This window comes from Podarcis melisellensis (genome assembly GCF_964234715.1).
Source record: "Podarcis melisellensis genome assembly, chromosome: 14".
Classification (NCBI taxonomy): domain Eukaryota; kingdom Metazoa; phylum Chordata; class Lepidosauria; order Squamata; family Lacertidae; genus Podarcis; species Podarcis melisellensis.
In genome coordinates this window covers 19246001-19265029 of record NC_138546.1, presented here as the reverse complement: position 1 = coordinate 19265029, position 19029 = coordinate 19246001, and the positions used below count along the sequence as shown (strand labels likewise).

General features: G+C 44.8%; 2 protein-coding genes across 3 annotated transcripts; one reads left to right on the top strand and one right to left on the bottom strand.

Moving 5' to 3' along the window:
- Positions 1-1077: 1077 nt before the first annotated feature.
- On the top strand, positions 1078-11569 carry EEF2KMT (eukaryotic elongation factor 2 lysine methyltransferase). 2 transcript variants are annotated; one of them, XM_081887452.1, is made up of 8 exons: positions 1079-1480; positions 5433-5495; positions 6402-6482; positions 7441-7542; positions 8070-8203; positions 9320-9630; positions 10527-10676; positions 10903-11569. In XM_081887452.1, the coding sequence occupies exons 1-8, from the start codon at positions 1352-1354 to the stop codon at positions 11001-11003; spliced, it is 1071 nt and encodes a 356-aa protein (XP_081743578.1). In that variant the 5' UTR covers positions 1079-1351; the 3' UTR covers positions 11004-11569. The 2 variants fall into 2 exon arrangements, with proteins under 2 accessions (XP_081743579.1, XP_081743578.1); XM_081887453.1 differs by lacking the exon at positions 6402-6482 and having other exon boundaries at positions 1078-1480.
- A 334-nt stretch (positions 11570-11903) lies between these two features.
- On the bottom strand, positions 11904-13533 carry LOC309356251 (olfactory receptor 2K2-like). Its single transcript, XM_081887523.1, has one exon. The coding sequence runs from the start codon at positions 13459-13461 to the stop codon at positions 12526-12528; it is 936 nt and encodes a 311-aa protein (XP_081743649.1). The 5' UTR covers positions 13462-13533; the 3' UTR covers positions 11904-12525.
- Positions 13534-19029: the final 5496 nt, after the last annotated feature.

Sequence of the window (19029 nt, the reverse complement as noted above, 5' to 3'; positions counted from 1 at the left end):
AAAAAATGTTTAGGGGCACTCTCATTTTCCTACTCCTATTGAAATACTGCCCCTCAATGAGGCCAAACTTAGATTCACAAAATGTTTAGGGGTATGCGTACCCCTGCGTCCCCCCAGAAAAAAGCACTGTCAGTATGTATGTATGTATTGCATTTAGTGCATATGCACCCTGCTCTTCAGCCAAAAATGCCCCCAGAGTGGCTTACATACAAACCTATTAAAACAAAGTAGTCCCTGCCTGCAGGCTTACAATCTAAAACACACAACACACAAGGGGAAACGGAACAGGAAGCGAAGAAGAAGAAAGCAAACTCATAAACCGTCTCTTGTTTCAACACACCAATTGAGCGCTATCAACTGGTTGCTCACGTTGACAGAAGCAGTGAAAGCAAATATTTGCATCAAGCCAGCAATGGGAGAGAAATTCTCATTAGTTCACATTTCACATCAAACCTGCTTAATCTGCACTACCCAATGCAATAAGCGAACCAAAACATGGCAAGCCTATGAAACTCACACTTCTTTGATTTTTGCAATGCAGTTGTCCAACGAACCATATGCACGTATTGGGTGGGTGGGGGTGCATAAAATGCATATACCTGTCAAAATAATGTACAGAGGCTCCATGTCTCCCTCCCCCAGGGTTACCCAATAGAGAGGCTGGGGCACACCTTTTTGGGTAGAGGTCTGACACCCGAGACTACATGTGCATAAACATTTGGTACTTTGGACGCGGGTGGTGCCTAGGACTTGCTGATCAGAAGGTCGGCAGTTGCTCAGTCCCTGCTCCTGCCAACCTAGCAGTTCAAAAGGACGTCAAAGTGCAAGTAGATAAATAGGTACCACTCTGGCGGGAAGGTAAACGGCGTTTCCGTGCGTTGCTCTGGTTCGCCAGAAGTGGCTTAGTCATGCTGGCCACATGACATGGAAGCTGTACGCCGGCTCCCTCGGCCAATAAAGCAAGATGAGCGCCGCAACCCCAGATTCGGCCACGACTGGACCTAATGGTCAGGGGTCCTTTTACCTTTACCTTACGTTGGAGATGGGTAGTCTGCACCGCCCAAGTATAACTATTATTATTTACGAAATGCCACTCTGCGCATGCCACAAAGCGCTCTCTTCCCTATTTACTAGCCGCTCGCAAAAGGAAAAAAAAACCTGGAACTGAAACAAAAACCTGGGGAGTTTTACACGCCGCTTTAGACACCCAGCCAGCCCACAACCGGAGTTGCCCGGCGATCCTCCCCCTGTTCCGGAAGGCCGGGCTCCAGAGCCCAGGAGGCGCGGCTACGAAGCCCGCCCGCCGGCGCGCACGGAGGAGGAGCGGGAGGAGGAGGAGCGGCCGTCGCCGATGGAGGAGCAACAGCCCCGGCAGGAAAGCGCCGCGGGCGAGCCGAGAGAAGCCCCCGAAGAGAGCGTGGCGCTCCGCTTCCAGCGCGGCTTCCTCGCCGGGAAGCGGCTGCGCGATTTGCCCTGGGAGGTGAGGAGGCGGAGCGAAGGACGCGCGGTCGGAGGCTGGCCTGGGCGTGCCTTGCGCGGAAGCAGGGGACTGGGCGAGCTAACCCCATCGGCTAAGGATGGGAACGGGGGAGTCTGGTTCTGTTCGGGAGGCGGCAGAGGGGCTTTGTTGGGGGACAGAGGAGCAGTCCTTTGCATAGAAGAAAAGCCTTAGACGGAGCCTTTGGTCTGTTACTGGCTGAAATAAGAATTCGGCCGCGTGGACAGAAGTGGTTTTTTAAAAAATAAAAAGAACAAAGAACAACAGCTGAGAGCATGCACAGAGTAGTTTTCCCCCGCCACAGTTTAATCCCAGTCAGCATCTGCTGCTAAGAGCCTGACTGCTGGATCAAGCCAAAGGCCTCTTTAGTCCAGCATCCTATTCTCACAATGGCCAATCAGAATCCCTGTATATAAGAGCACACTCTCCAGCAACTGCTATCCAGATACATACTGTCCCTGATACGGGAAGTTGCAACCATCATGGCTAGTAGCCACCGAATTTAAATGCATCAGAGAGTAGATACAGTGCAGTGGTACCTCGGGTTACAGACGCTTCTGCTTACAGACACTTCAAGTTACAGACTCCGCTAACCCAGAAATAGTACCTCAGGTTAAGAACTTTGCTTCAGGATGAGAACAGAAATTGTGTGGCGGCTAGGATAACCTAAAGTGGTGCTTCAGGTTAAGAACAGTTTCAGGTTAAGAACGGACCTCCAGAACAAATTAAGTTCTTAACCCGAGGTACCACTGTACTTCTGTGGCCTGCCTGGTCCAGCATTCTATTCTTACAGTGGCTGAACAGATCCCCTGGTTGGGACGCCTGCAAGCAAATCTCTCCCCACCTGCAGTTGTCAACAAGACTCTCTGTACTGGCTACTGATGGTAGTGACCTTTGCATAGCTGTAGCTTTACACCTTCTTTGCAGATAGTTTCATTTTGCACTTTATTATAAATTGTCCACCCGGAACTTTAGTTGAAGGTCAGGCAGGAAATTTTTTGACAAATAGATAATGTACCCGTTCGATCCTAGGTTAACCTGAGCGTGACCTGCCTTGGCGTCTCTCCCGTTTTGTGAGATACACTACCTAATCCGCTCCTGGAAGAAAGGCTTAAAATGGAAAAGCTATTCTTAATCCATAATTGGACCGTCTACCCAGGGGTTTAATTAACCTGGACATGAACTCAACGGTGGTTGAGTTGCAGCCAAATCCAATGCAAAAACTTTTGAACTTCCAAGGGAAGGGCTAGAAAAATCTCAGGTCAAGCTCCAGCATCACCAGTTAGTGGTGTGAAAGATTCCTGATCTGAACAGTTCCTGAAGAGCCACTTCCAGTCAGGGTAGACAGCACTGAGTTTGATGGACTAATGTATAAGGCAGTTAAGACCATTAGTCCATCAAGCTCAGTATTTGCCTACCCTGTGTGTCAGTGGCTCTCTGGGGACTCGGGGGTGAGAGTAGCTCAGAAAGTAGAGCACGAGACTCTTAATCTTGGGGTCGTGGGTTTGAGCTCCATGTTGGGCAAAAGATTCTTGCATTGCAGGGAGTTAGGCTAGATGACCCTCGTGGTCCCTTCCAACTTTACAATTCTATGATTCTTCAGACCAGGAACCTTTACCAGCCCTAACTAGAGATGCTGTGGCTTGGACCTGGGATCTTCTGCATGAGAAGCAGGTGCTCAGCCACTTATAGCTTGCTCAACTCATTCTCTGTGAAGCAATACGTGATACTCTCAGAGCTTCCTTTAGGCTGGAATCCTAAACATAAGAACCTCAGAAGTGGGAGGCAGAGGGTGTTAGAGCTGCTCCTGTGTTTGACCCGTGTGGGGGAGGACTGCTGGTTTCTCCCACCCCTTTAGGATAACCAGGCAACAAACAAAAAAGACTCGTATTTAAGGCTGATGAATGTTCTGTAAGCATCCTTGTCGCTTTTGATCAATGACCGGGTCTAAAAATTCTTTCTTCGTTCAAGCGTTCATATGATTTGCAACAAGCTCATCTCAGCAATATTGAATGTGACAGCTTACCACTGTATTATTTTATCACTAAATAAGCAGATATGAAAATAGCTGCCAAAAGTAGCTCCTGACCACCTTGAACACAACCGCTACTTCATTGGAACACTCCAGGGGTCCCTGCACTGGGAATCCTGGTGTTGGAGTGGGTATTAGATGCAATCCACCCACTTGCTCCATGCTGGAAATGTACAGCTAGCACATCCCCCAATAGTTAGCAGATTGACCTACAACCCCTAAGAATAAGACCCATTGAACACAGTGGGCCTTCCTTCTAAGTAAAAATGCATGAGATTGTGCTGTTCGGGGCCATTAAAAGGTAAAGGGACCCCTGACCATTAGGTCCAGTTGTGTCCGACTCTGGGGTTATGGCGCTCATCTCGCTTTATTGGCTGAGGGAGCCAGCGTACAGCTTCCGGGTCATGTGGCCAGCATGACTAAGCTGTTTCTGGCGAACCAGAGCAGCGCACGGAAACGCACTTTACCTTCCCACCTATTTATCTACTTGCACTTTGACGTGCTTTTGAACTGCTAGGTTGGCAGGAGCAGGGACCGAGCAATGGGAGCTCACCCCGTCACAGGGATTCGAACTGCCGACCTTCTGATCGGCAAGTCCTAGGCTCTGTGGTTTAACCCATAGCGCCACCCGCGTCCCTTTCAGGGCCATTACTTGGTACTTAAAAAGACTTGAGCCACAGGCCCGTGACACAGATTTGCATCCTGGGAACTGAGGTAGTTGCCATTGGTCCATCTAGCTCAATATTGTCTGCGCTTACTGGCAGAGGCTCTCCAGGAGTTCAGGCAAGGAGTGCCAAACTGCAAGGAGTGCCAAACCAGCCAAACTGCTGCAGATTGAACCTGCAATCTCACTCTTTTAAAAAGAAAAAACCTTAACCAACAAAATGCAGTGTTGCATCAGCTGAGAAATTCCACTAGCCCCTTATGCCTGCACGGAGCTCTGCATTTCTTGTGCGGTATGCTAGTAGCAGAGAGTGTTGCTTTAATTTAGTTTTTTAATAAAGTTGTTTCTCCCCTCAAAGTAAAATTAAATAGGGGCGATTTCTTCTTTCCCAGAAAGTTCTTTGCCTGATGCTTTCATTCATCTGTTAACAGCGTTTGGTAATTTAAAGCAGCAGCAACAACAAAAGAGTTTAATTTCAGCAACTGAAACCACCAGAGAATATTTCCAGCGTAGATCAGAAAAGCAGCACTGCAGCAAGTGCTGTTACAAATGCACACAATAAATAGAATTAAATATCACTCTGCTAATTGCTACATTTGCCTTTCCTGTCGCGTTCCATTATTTCCTAGCTGCTTTGGGTACCAAGAGGCCATAGCTCGGTGGCAGAGCTTCTGCTTTGCATGCAGAAGGTCCCAGGTTCAATCCCAGGTAGGGCTGAGAACGATTCCCTGCCTGAAACCCTGGAGGGCCACTGCCAGTCAGTGTAAGATGGACCAATGGTCTGACTCATTATAAGGCAACATCCTATGTTCCATGAAGCAACTTCCAAACATTCCAAGCAGTGTAACCAAGAAGTGGTATCTAAGATAGAGCTATGCAAATGAAAGGTTGGGGCTTTGCAGATGGAAGTGGAGCAGATTCTAGTGGCTAGATTCACAGTATACAAAAGGCAGCATTAGCCCAGGGGTATTTTTGAGTGGGTCTCTCTCTCTCTCTCTCTCTCTCTCTCTCTCTCTCTCTCTCTCTCTCACACACACACACACACACACACACATTTGCAGAGGAACAGTTCTCAAAAGTTGTCCAACTGTGTCCATAACTTATACAAAGTCTTAACCCACTTTCTAGTCTGCAAAAGCTTATGCCATAATAAAATTCATAGTTGGGGTGCCACAATACCTTTTTGCTGCTCCCTCCTCACACACCTTACCTGATCATTTATGTTTCTTGTGGTCTAGGATCTTGAACAGATACTAAAGAATTCAGAAGACTCCTCGCCACTGCTGACTGTTTTACAGAAGGTAAACATCTATGGATAACTGAATATATTTCATGCTCCATATGCAATTAGATACTGTGAAGAAACTGAGGTGGGGGGGCAGCTGCGGGTGAATCTGGCCCCTCACAGACACTCTACCACTTTTTCTAGTGATGAGTTTTTCTCTTTGGGTTTTGTTTCGGGGGCTTTGGGAGGAGGGGTGACCAGTTTCATATTGCAAGCAACAGTGCATCTTCACACTGATCTACATCTTCAGGAAAAGGCATGCGGCAGAGCCTTTCAAAGACTGTGCCACCAGAAAACAGGTGGGGAATTTAACGTTTGAGGGTTTTTCCTTTGTAAAACAACATGGGAAATAAGCATGTTGGGTGGAAAAGGGGGTCCAAAATTATCATTTTTCTGAAACGCTTGCTTTCACTGGGCAGTGAATCCATGCTGTGAGGCAGCAGTCAGTCACCCAAACTCCCACCTATTATTATGGCGTAGGTTGGTGGGGGAAGGGGGCTGCCTGGATTATATCCATCGGTCTGTTTCAGGCCTGTTATCCTGCATCTATGAGGTTTAGACTCTAATAGAAGAAGAAGCTGAACTGGTTGGATAATATAATAGCATTAGCTGGCCAGCTAAATCCTGCCAATTATATGTCCAAAGAGGTTTCCCTGTTTCTTTAAATTACAATGATTACATCATCACTTTTCCAACATGTTTTGTAACATATAGTTGTGTGTGTTACTTTGGCCCGAGGGTAGCCAACTCCTCTACGACTACAACTCCCATCACCCCTGACCATTAGCTATCTGCGGCTGATAGGAGGTGGAGCCAACAACATCAGGAGAGGCAGCGGGTCGGCTACCCCTACTTTGGCCTGGGACACACACAGTTATTTCAGTGTGTTGCATTTATCGGCTTTTGCGTTTATTTGTTTCAGACTGTTTTTCACCCGCTGTGCTTGAAGTACCCTCTCTCAGTGAAGTATAGAAGATGCTTCTTATCAGAGCTTATTAAGAAGGTAAAAATATGATAGTAATATGGCTTATACCATTGAAGTTCTGATAGTTCAGTCCTTCGTGGTATCATCACCTGGAGATTAAACCACTCTAAGGCACTCTTTGTGGGTCTGCCCCTTGAAGACAGTACAGAAACTTCAGCTGGTTTTAAATGCAGCTGCTGGACTGCTGATTGGAACTAGTTGATCCTATATTTTTTATTTTATTTGCAGAATTTTATACCCACTCTTCAGCCAAAAACGCTTCCTGCCTGTCGGTTTCCCATAGGCACCCAGTTGGCCGGTGTGAGGGCAAGATGCTGGACTATTTTGGTTATGTGACTTGTAGGAAAGCCCTATATGGCCTAGGACCCTCGTACCTACGGGACTGCCTCTCCTGGTATGTCCCACAGAGGAACTTATGGTCTTTAAACAAAAATATATTGAAGGTCCCAGGCCACAGAGAGGATAGGCCTGCAAGACAGAGCTGTTCCACCAGGCCTTTGCCCAGGGCACAGCCTGACTCCCTCCTTTGGCAATCTCCACAGAACTCTAGCCCAATGGTTGCCATCAATTTGATTTGAATTAATTTTATAATGAAATGATTTTGGAATGTTGTATTATTTTATTGTTGTTAGCCACCCTGAGCCCGGCTTCGGCTGGGGAGGGCGGGATATAAATAAAATGTATTATTATTATTATTATTATTATTATTATTATTATTATTATTATTATTATTGGAAAGAACCCTCACTCTGGGGGTGGGAGGCTTGGAACCTCCCCAAAACAGCTCAATGAGGACTGAGCATGCTCAGTATGCATGGAGTGCTGGTGCCCAGATGTGGGAGGGAGGATGGAACGGAACAGCTGGAAACCAGAACGGCTGCACTCTGCAATTGCAACATGAACCCACGACTGTGTTTGCTGCCTGTGTGATATTCAAAGATCACTAGACTTCTGGTTCTTTCTTTTTTCCATGCAGCATGAGTCTATGGGTGCTGAACCTCTGGAACAGCTGTACGAAGCGATTGGGGATGTCTTAAACACTGAAGAAACCACACAGTGTTATAAAAGCTATTTACTGGTAAATAAGAATGTCTTTATTCTGTGTGTACTGTGGGTGACCTTTCTTTATGGATTTGCATTGATATCCCTCTTTTCCTCCAAAGTGCTCTGGGTGAAATACGTGGTTCCTCCCCCATTTTGTGCTCACAACAGCCCTGCGAGGTTGGTTAGGGTGAGAGACGGCAATTGGCCCAAGATCAACCAGTGAGCTGCATGACTGAGTGGGGATTTGAAACCAGGATCTTAGATCTTAGCCAGTGGAGTAGTGGCAAAGTCAGAGGTGCGGGGTTCCTTCATGATAGTAACAGTCAACCCCCCTTCTAAGATTATGCAAGATTATAAGATTATAAGACTATTGCATAATTATACAGTAAGAATAATTGGGGATGAATTGCAACCATAAGGGCAGAACTCTATATGTGTTACCTTTCTGTTCGATCTACTGTTTTCTGTGCATTTTACATGGGGAAATGATTTGGAGTGCTCAGGTATTTAAGTGTTTTCTTAAAATATTATGGTGTATTGCTCTCTTTTCTTTTTTGGTAGCCCTCTGGAGATGCCATTACACTTTGTGAGAGCGTAGCAATTATTTCACGGGGAACCACAGGCCTTGTTACGTGGGATGCTGGTCTTTTCCTGGCTGAATGGGCGCTGGAGAACTCTGAAGTTTTTTGCAACAGGTAGCTAGCTATTTCTTGTTGTGCTCGGTCATAGGCAGACCCTAGTGCTGGTCAGGGCTTAGCCTTGGGATCCATGCAGAGGTTTGTGAGGAGCTGTTGGAATGCAAACCAGACGGCAGTTTAGTTTTGCCATCGGTGGTATTGACATTTTTGTTTCCACGGTGGTATTGACATTCTGAGTCATTGTTGTTTCTAATGCTGTTTTACTATATCTTGTCAACCACCTTGGAACTGATAAGGAAAGGTGGTGTGTGCATGTCTAGATAGATTTATATATTAATAAATTTATGATTAGACTTAAATAAATAGTATTTGGCGGTATATTTATTTTTATTTAACAGGATTTATATACCAATTAAAATGTCAAAGCCTTTAAGGAGTTTTCTTAGGCCTGTCAGTTTCTCAGCCTAGCCTACCTCACAGGGTCGCTGTGAGGATAAAATCGGGAGAAAGAGAACCACCTTGAGGCTCCTTAGAGGAAAGGTGGGATATAAATGTAATAAATACCTAAAATATAAAATATCCATTAAAATGGCTGATGAAATTGGACTTCAAAAAGAAGCTAGCCTAACTTTTTTTTTTCAAAATCAAAGCATTTTTTAAAATGTATGTTATTAGATAAAATTACATTTTAAATCCACGTAAAAATGTACATGTCTGGATAGGCGTGGTCAACCAAAAAAAGTGTAATATTCAATGCAGTTGTTCTTTCAGTGCAAGGACTTTCGGCTGTGCAACAGGGCTTTCTCTCCCTCCCTCGTCACCCGCTTCCCAAGTCCCCTAACTGCCCCCCCAAAGCAAATTCGGGGAGGGTGAAGGGGAAAACAGGGAGAGGAAAAGAGTGGAGTTCTGCTGTGCACACAAAAGTTCTTGCATAAGGTCATTGGATACGTCCCAAGGTTTATATATATAAGAAAATTGTATATGTATGTGCGTATGTTGTATATTTTGATCCAAAGATGCTTGAAACCCAAAAATGATTTGAAAATGTGGGATCTGAATATATGAAAAACCTGCTTTCAGCTTAGCTACCTCCCTGAAATCTTTAGCTTCCTACATTTATTGCTCATATCCTCGTCTTTTTTAACATGATTTACTCCTGTTCTCTTTTCTTAGGAGTGTTTTGGAACTAGGAAGTGGGACCGGACTGACAGGCATTGCAATTTCCAAAGCTTGCCGTCCCAGGAAGTACACATTCAGCGATCACCACGAGTGTGTTCTTCAACAGCTGTCAGAGAATATCCGCTTGAACGGCCTGTTTCTGCCGCCTGGAACTCACGGTCATGGCATGGCAAAACAAGAGACCTGTGAGGCTGAGCTTCCTAGAATCCAGGGCCCTGAAATAACCGTAGCAGAGCTTGACTGGAACCTAGTTACAAAAGAACAGCTGGCAGAACTTCAGAGCCCTGACGTCGTCATTGCTGCAGGTACAGTACGGTGAATGCAAGTGTTATGTTTAGACCAGACATAGGCAAACTCAGCCCTCCAGATGTTTTGGGACTACAACTCCCATCATCCCTGACCACTGATCCTGTTAGCTAGGGATGATGGGAGTTGTAGTCCCAAAACATCTGGAGGGCCGAGTTTGCCTGTGCCTGGTTTAGACTACTGTAATGTGCTGTGGGTGGGGCTTCCCTTACAGTCTGGGGGCTGTAGCTGGTGCAAAATGCCACTGCCCTTATCGGGTGCAAATCTTGCCAGTCCTCAGGGATCTGCATTGGCTGCCCATTAACCCCTGGATCCTGTTTTTTACATTGAGAGTCCTGAAGATCTCTGGAGCATATTACCTCAAAGACTGTATTCACGATCCATTATTATATGTGGAACTCTGCTGTTTTTGCCACAGCTTAATGGTTATCGCCTTGGGGTAAAGCAGAGGTGGGCTTTTTTTACAAGCGGCTCCAGTGTGGTGCCTCCAGCAAGACCAGGCAGTTAATTCTTTAATCCCCATACTATTTATATAATCAACAACATAGTGCTTAGTTTCCAAACACATAGATCATCTCAGTTGCCCTCCTCCACACACATTGTCAATATCTTTCTTAAAAATGGTGGTGCCCAGAACTGGACTCCAGGGTCTGACCATTTGGGGTTTCAGACAGCAGCATCCTCTGATGTCACTATGACACCAGGAGACTGACAGGTGGATGACCCTGCCCACCTCTCAAAGTTGGGGGGCCCAGGGGTTGAGGAGATAAAAATTTAGCCTGCCAGCCAGTAAAGACTCTATCCAATAGGTGTCTCGCAGATTTTCCCCCATATACTTCCTGCTTTCTTCATTTTCTTTGTGTGTCTGTTTTTTGAATGCACCTTTTCCAAGCAGATGTGGTATATGATCCGGAGCTGACACAGTCCCTTATTGGCATTCTGCAAAAGCTTTCCAGCTGCAACGGTGATGGGGAGGCCCCAGAAGTCTACATCGCCTGCACAATTCGAAACCCAGATACTTACTGCCGGTTTCAAACAGAGCTTGGTAGGTGTCCTTACTCTCAGAATCTTGAACCAGCTATAGATCCCAGAATATATTGGGGGGGGGCAGGAGCCGTGACTGTTTAAGTTGGCATTGTAGTACTTTAAATGTATGGAGTGCATGTGGTCCAGGTAATCTGAATCTCAAGGTTCTGCAGATAAATTGGGATGAGGAACATTTTGGCAGCCTTGCTGGGTGTAACCCCTTTTCTTCCTGTCTCTCATTCCAGGTAAAGTTGGGATCAGATGGCAAGTCGTCCCCAGCCCTCAGAATAATCTTTTCTCTTATGACCAACATGCTAATATAACAATTCTAAGATTGCATGTTTAAATTTCTGTTTTCTCTAAAACACTCATTTTATCATTAATCCATCAAATTTTATTATGCCATCACAGACCTGTTAAATATCTGCATACAGTTTCTACTAAAACTGTTTGATATCTCATACTAACTTTTGAATTTTCTTTCAAACTTTAATAAAATCTGTTGGGGAAGGAAAAAGCAAATTCTACCAGAATATGAGTTAAAATAATATGGTGCATTTTATAAAAAGATGAAGAAGAGGAGAAGAACACAAACAACGCTTTTGAACTCACAAAAGTGGTTTACTAAGCTTTGCAACAGAGCGAAAAATCCAGCAACTGTAACTATACATAACCGAGGTGCTGTTTGTAAGGTGAAAAAAAGCAGCCTGCTGGAATAATTGTTTAACGACAAGTGAAGGATGTCAACTGGGCTCTAAATAAGAAATGTTGCAGCAATGGAAGGAAATGATGATGATGATCATATGTTTGAAACAGGAGCGGGAAACCTGATTTTAAGAAATTGTATTAAATAAATTTGGTTTAATTTGTAATAATTTGGAAAATTAATAAAAATGATTTTTTTTAAAAAAATCCAACAACTGTTTCCGTGCAAAGGTCAAAGTTACATTTATTGCTCTGCCCACCACCAACATGTGCCCCCAGAAGGCAATGTGGCCCTCACCTGAATAAAGGTTCCTTTCTTCTAATGTAGGCCTTCTCCCCAGTTGCTACCACCTTACCCTCAGCATCCGGATCACCCAGAGGAGTTACTCCCAGCAGGTGAGTGTCTGATATTATTGCAGCCTTTGCGTCCTGTCATGTTGACCACCACGGAGGTTCCTCAATGAGAAGTTGTAAAAGTGCCAGGAAAGAAAGAAGGAAGGGAGGAACGCCAAAATCATGCTACCAATTACTGTAGCTACTTATTAAAGTTATGTTTCAGGGATGCTAGCTAATTAGTAAAATAATTAAGACAATAAAACAGCATGACAAAATAGGCTTCACACAAGAGTTCCATATCCTCCAAAGCCACACGGGAAGCTGTGTTGCACCGCATCATAGAATCATAGAATTGGAAGGGATCCTGAGGGGCATCTAGTCCAACCCCCTGCAATGCAGGAATCTCAACTAAAGCATCCTAGACAGATGGCCATCCAACCTCTGCTTAAAAACCTCCAAGGAAGGAGAGTCCACCACCTCTTAAGGGAGTCCACTCCACTGTTGAACAGCTCTTACTGTCAGATAGTTCCTCTTGATGTTTAGTCGGATTCTCCTTTCTTGTAACTTGAAGCCATTGGTTCGAATCCGAGCAGGCTAGTTTCTATACACATGTCTCTCTCTATCCTCCATCCAGGCATGCAAGAAGCACCATCAGAATTCAAGGATGCGTTCCAGCCAGGCTAAAATACTCAAGGAGGGTGTGAAGTAGGGGTATGATCTGGGGACAGGGAGAGGGCATGGCTTGGGGTGAGTCTGAAGGGCCAGACAGAGCTGGAGGGCCACATTTGGCCCCAGGGTTCTGAGATGCTCCACCCCTGTCTTCTTGCTCAAGGTGCTTTGGTTCTCCTCAGCAGTTTCAGGAGGGCCTCCTTGACATCGTTGTTCCTCAGACTGTAGATGATGGGATTCAGCATGGGGTTGATGACCGAGTAGAAGAGAGAGATCAGCTTGTCCTTCTCAGCTGAGTAGCTGGCCTTGGGCCTCATGTACATGAACATCCCACTCCCGTAATAGATGGTCACCACGGTGATGTGAGCCGAGCATGTGGAGAAGGCCTTCCGCTTCCCATCCGTGGAGGAGATTTGGAGGATGGCGAAGATGATGCGGACATAGGACAGCAGGATTAAGACAAACGGCATGAGCAAGGTGAACGTGCTCCCTGCCACCATCATGGTCTCATTGAGGGATGTGTCGTCGCTGGGGCAAGCCAGCTGGAGGAGGACAGGAACTTCACAGAACAGGTGGTCAATGACGGAATTGCACAGAGACTGCTTCATGGTCAAGGAAGGGACCACGGACATGAGGAAGCTGCCAAGCCAGGCCCCGATGGCCAGAGCGAGGCAGGTGCCCTTATTCATTGCCATCGTGTAATGCAGAGGGTTGCAGATGGCAACGTACCGGTCGAATGCCATGACCAGGAGGAGGAGGCACTCGGCCGCCCCCAGGAAGAGCGTGATGTACACTTGCGCAGCGCACAGCTGGTACGAGATGGTCTTCCTGGCCACTAAGAAGTTGGCCAGCATCTTGGGGACCACTGCAGATGTGTAGCAGATGTTCAAGAAGGCCAGGTTGCTGAGGAAGAAGTACATTGGAGTGTGGAGGCGAGAATCCAAACAAGTCAAAGTCAATATGGAGAAGTTTCCAAAGAGGGTCACTGTGTACATCACAGACACAAGCACAAAAAGGAAGATCTCCAGTTGGGGGTGGCCCAGAAATCCGAGGAGGATGAACTCTGTGAAAATAGTGAGGTTCCTACTTTCCATTCTGGTCACAAGTACCTACCTTAAAAAGCAAGAAGGAAGAAGTCACATTTCCCATAGGACCAAGCTTAGATATTCCAGAAGAACATAAGAAGCTGCTTCGTTGGACCTATCATTGCTCCATCTAGCTCAGCATCGTCTACACTGACTGGCAGCTGATACCCTGGTTCAATCCTTGGCACCTCCAAGTAAGTCTGGGAGAGATCCCCCTGCCTGAAACCCTGAAGAAATGCTGCCAGTCAGGGAAGACAATACTAGGTGGACCAATAGCCTGACTCAGTATAAAGCAGCTTCCTATGTTCAATGCTTTACTCAGTCCACTACCTGGAAAAATTATTGAAGACCCCGTACTTCTTCATCATTACCACTCCAGTCAAACTAGGAGCCTCTTGGAGGTGCTTTTTGTTTATTTATTTAAAAATTGTGCACACTTTTCTGTAACATTCACACATCAGACACTTCCTATGCCTGAAGTGTGCCAGCTGGTCATTAAAAGGGCGACGGTTTTAAGAACTGGTGCTGAGTTTGATTTCCCCACCTGCTCATCCCTCCCTGTCCTTTTGCCTTGTGTGACTGTAGTAAGCCTGCAAGCCAAGACTGTCTTGTCTGAATTGACTGTCTGTAAGCCAATCTGGGAGCCTTTTTGGCTGAGGAACAGGATACAAATGCTCTAAACAAATAATAGCTTGACCTTTGAGAGCAGAAGTGAGTGTGCATCTGTACTCAGGGTGTACGCTAAAGGAATCTCGTAATGGTGCTGATGGGTGTGAAATGATCAATTAAGGCTGCAACCCAAACAACACCCTAAGCCAGGGAGATAAAAACAAAGTCAGTGGCTGAAGAAGACTGCAAAGATATTTCACCACAGTAAACAAAAGAAAAGATACACTCAGATAGGAGCTAAGCGCTGGTGTGTTGTTGTTTTTTCCAGCAAATGGGAATTGTGAAACAGCCACAATTCCACAGATCTGGATCACCCACCTTTTTGCTGGCATTTTTGCCAGCAAACACACACACACAGAGAGAGAGCTATATGCAGCAAAGATAACATTTCATTTGATCGTAAGTTATTTGGCTCACAGCAAACAGTACCCCTGAGCTGAAATATAAACCCTTTGGGCATGAAAGTTTTCAGATGTTGTTACAATGACATCAGCCCACATTTGTTGGGTTCAGGAATGAAAGAATACCATCATTAGAAAGATTTGCAGGCAGGAATAAATATATTTACTTGGTCCCCATTTACTTGGTCCCCAAGTACAGTATATTTACTTGGTCTCTGTATCTCTAGTATTGGGAATAGGTGGGTTCCTAGGAAGGTGGGATCAGTTGTAAATTGTTGGTACATAATGTGATATCTGGCATATTGAGAACAAAATTAAACTGTCGTCTCTTGTTTCCTGATCATCCATCTACTTAGGCAATGGAACGGTAGTGTTATAGAGCATCTGTAATTCCCTCCTGAAACACATTTTCTTAAAGGCAGTGGTTTTCAAACAGCAAATTTTGGGGTACACTGGAAGCTAATTAATGGTTCTTCACACTCTGAAGATTAGTAGTGGTGAAATAGCACCCCTGAATATGGCTTGCTCACGGCTAGCTGTCTTAGTTTCTAACCCACATTTGCAAATCCACAACCAACCCTCTTCCGAAACCACATCTGTGAAGGAATGCCTTCCCAGCTCATGTGGAGCACAGCATCAGTGGTACCCCAGGTCAGATGAGCGTATGCCCTAAAACAGCTGAGTAGATAGAAGGTATATGGCATGCTGCCTTATAATTACTGGTCCATCAGGTCTGTACTGTCCACACAGACTGGCAATGTCCCTCCAGAATTTCATGCTGGAAACATTCCAAGCTCTACCTTGAGATGCTGGGGGTTGAACTTGAGACTTTTGCATGCAAGGCAGATGCTCTTATCTCTGAACTACGGCTCTTCCCATGTAGATGCACTGTAGATTCCCAGGCAAGTGTTAATTTCTGAGTGACTTGAAGCAGATCAAGAGGTACAAAAGTCCCCACAAACTGAAGATGCGATGAAAAAGAAATCAAGATCAAAAATTTGTTTCAGACTAACATAAATGCATACGGTGTATAAAAATAGATTTGTGAGATCAATTAAAAAAACAAAAAAAAAGTATGTATCTACTTATAGGTCAAAACAGGTTTGTGATATGTTGTGAGTTAGATCTGCTCAGATTGCTGCTGTTGGGTCAGTAAGCACTATGTTTGTATTATTTTAGTTTAGATAAAAAATGTGTTTGTTGCTTGCTTTAAATTGTTATTGAATTCCACACAAAAATATTATATACCATCTGTATTTATGTTAGCATGTAACAATTTTTTGATTCCAGTTTTGTTATCATGACTTCAAGCAGTTCAACTAGGATTTCCGGATCTCAGTTGTTTGACAATGGCAGTAATGTAGCAACTCCTCGCTCCCTCCAAATCATACTGCTGAAATGTATAAAATATAATCAGAAGTGGATTTCTGTGTGGAAGGGTTGTGTGCTCAATCTTGTTCTGATGTCCCAAACAAATCCCTGTGCTCAAAATTTAATTCTAAGTGTATGTCTTTTGAACCTGGGTCCAGTTGGTGAATTTCTAGCAAAAAGGGGAAAAATAGGAAGCTCCTACAAGCATAATATTTCCCCTCTCCAGCCCTTAAACATATTCTCCAGATTCCTCTGAATTGTGCAGAGGTTCCTTAGCGGGATTTTGGGTGTTCATTGGCAACATCAACAGGACAAAAGGATCCCTGAAGGAAGACATTTTTCTTAAACCATTAAATACACCCAAACAATCATTATTTCACAAATAAAACTTTGAGCTAGGAATACATTCTGACCAACCAACAACGATAAACAACACTTACATACATGTTTGATGCCTTTAATTCTCTTCTTGTTTCCTTCTCCAGCATCTCTCTTGGTAATACAACAAGGTGACTGAACTCAAGATGTCCGTTCCAAATATTCAGCAGTGCCTTCCTTATGCAGAACGCTTTTCATGGAAGCCTCATTTGCCTCTGCATGACAATTTGGTATATTTTCGGATTTGGGGTGAGGGAGTTAAAGGTACATCTCATGGAAGGGAACTATAGAAATCCAAAATCCCTCAACATTGCATCACTCACTTCCTTCAGCATCTGAGGCCGTTTAAGTAGGGTTTAGTTTGGGCTCACTATCATTAAAGCTTTAAAAAATGGCAAGAAAATATTGTTCCTAGAATGAGGAGAGAGTTCCAAGTAATTTTTTTTACTTGAGTTTTTCTAACTGACTAGCAATCCGGGCAATGCCTACCGTTCTCTGGAATTACTTCATCAGTGCCTTTTTGTTACTTACCCCAGAGGGCTAGGCTATGGTGAAGGGAACTGATCTGGTTCTGGTCTTCCAGGGAAGTCTTTTACCCCTGGAGTATTTGAATTCAAAGGGCCTTGGAGGCGATATATCAATCATACTCCTTGTGGTCCCTTCAATCCCTATGGCTCAGTACCTCATGCTGTGACTTCACTCCCTGGCACCCAGACCTCTCATTATTGGGGCATCACCTCTGTGGAGAGAAAAGCTGCTTTGGGCTCTCCCCCAAATGTCACTGTCAGCAGCCACTGATCATTATAGGAATTGTAACTTTAAGAACTGGCTCCTTTTTTCCTTGTGTCTTTCAGACGGTAAGCCTGAGGCACTGCAAGCCTTGCTCTTTAGCTAAAAAGACTCTCAGAGTGGCTTACAGGAAAAAAGCAGAAAGGTTTAAAATGCCCGAGGCAAAGAATAATAATAATAATAATAATAATAATAATAATAATAATAATAATAATGAAAGACACACCATGAAAAGGGGATGGGGAGAGAGGAGTAAAAAAAGCAAGCTCAGTGCCAGTTCTTGGAAGTTGCAGATCTTTTACCTAAAGCAGGGATGGCCAATGTGGTTCCCTCCAGATTTCGCTGGACTACATTTCAAATCAAGCCCAATCTTTATGCCGTCAGGGGCTGATGGGAGTTAGGTTCCAGCAACAACTGGAGGGAACCGCATTGGCTGTTTCTGGGCTACAACGTAGGGTAAAGGTGCTTTAAACAGATCCGTAAATAAACATACTGCACTTTCAGAGAATTCTAGAGAGGGTGGGACAGATCTCCAAATAAGTTTTCTCCCTGAGCTTTCAGAGTCCGCAAACTCAGCTGTCTCTGCCTCCATTGAAAACTGCTCTGTGTCCTCTTTTATCTCTTACACCTCCACCCCACACCCCATGGTATGGATTTAAAGTGTTGGTGTCATTTTTAAAGTTTGGGGCCAAGTTACTTGAACAACCATCTTTGCCTATATAAACCTGCCTGGAATAAGGTTACGCTAAAGTTTGGCTCACAAACTGATTGATTGATTGATTGATTGATTGATTGCATTTATACCCTACCTTTCCTCCAGAGAGCTCAAGCTAGTGTACATTGTTCTCCCTATTTTATCCTCATAAAAATCCTGAGAGGTAGGTTAGGCTGAGAGTGAGTGACTGGCTCATGGCCACCCAGTGAGCTTCATGGGTGGAGTGGGGTCATGGCCAAATGGGGATTTGAACTCTGGTCTCCCAGGTTCAAGTCTGACACGCTAAACACTGCACCATATGTAGTTCAGAATATATGGAAGGCATCTTGTTTTACTCCTGATCTAACCATTAGCGTCCAATGAGAGAAGGCACATCAGTCAGACATCCCAAGCTATTAATGCTCCCTTGTCAAGTTCAAGACTCTGGAAAAGCATTGCCTAACTCTGGCCCTCTGTGTCATTGGACTCGCATCAGCCTTAGCTGGATGGCAGACTTGATTCTGGAATGTCTCACTTTTCCTTAGGACATCCCTATTTTCATCAGAAAAGTGTTGGAGGGTATGGAGTTATGTGACCTCCGAGCCAAGGAGATAAGTAACTATTCAACCTTTGGAAGACATCTGAAGGCAGGCCTGTACAGTATAGGGAAGGTTTTTTTTTAATGTTTAATGTTTCATTATGTATTTATACAGTATGTTGGAAGCCACCCAGAGTGCCTGGGGCAACCCAGTCAGATGGGTGGGGTATAAATAAATAGAAAACATTATGGAATAGGGTGTCCCTATTTTAATTGGAGAAATGTTGGAGGGTATGGCATGGCCAATGGCCAGGTTACGATGGAAAGGGTAGCCCAACGATATCTGGAAGGCCTTGGGCTGCCCACTCCCTGCGGCAGTGCATGGCTCAACCCCTAGAGTCATTGTCCCACAAGAGCCAGCATCTTCTAGGAATGAGATGCACAGAGACGCTGAGCTCATTAGCAATGGACAATCCGGTAGCAATGGGTGCAATTAAAACTGAATGTTTTCAAATGCAGCAACCACTCTAAAGTTTGCAATAAGAATGGTAATAAGTCCAAATGGGCCCTATTAAAAAGTTTGGCAAAACTTTGCTATGGTTGACACAGACTGCAAACAACGGCTACAAGTAGATTTTACTGGGAAACCCTACTGCAGGTTGCCCTTTATACTAAGGTTGGGGGTACAGAATGGGGGGTGGGGTACAGAAACCTGGGGAGGATGGTATGGAATGCAA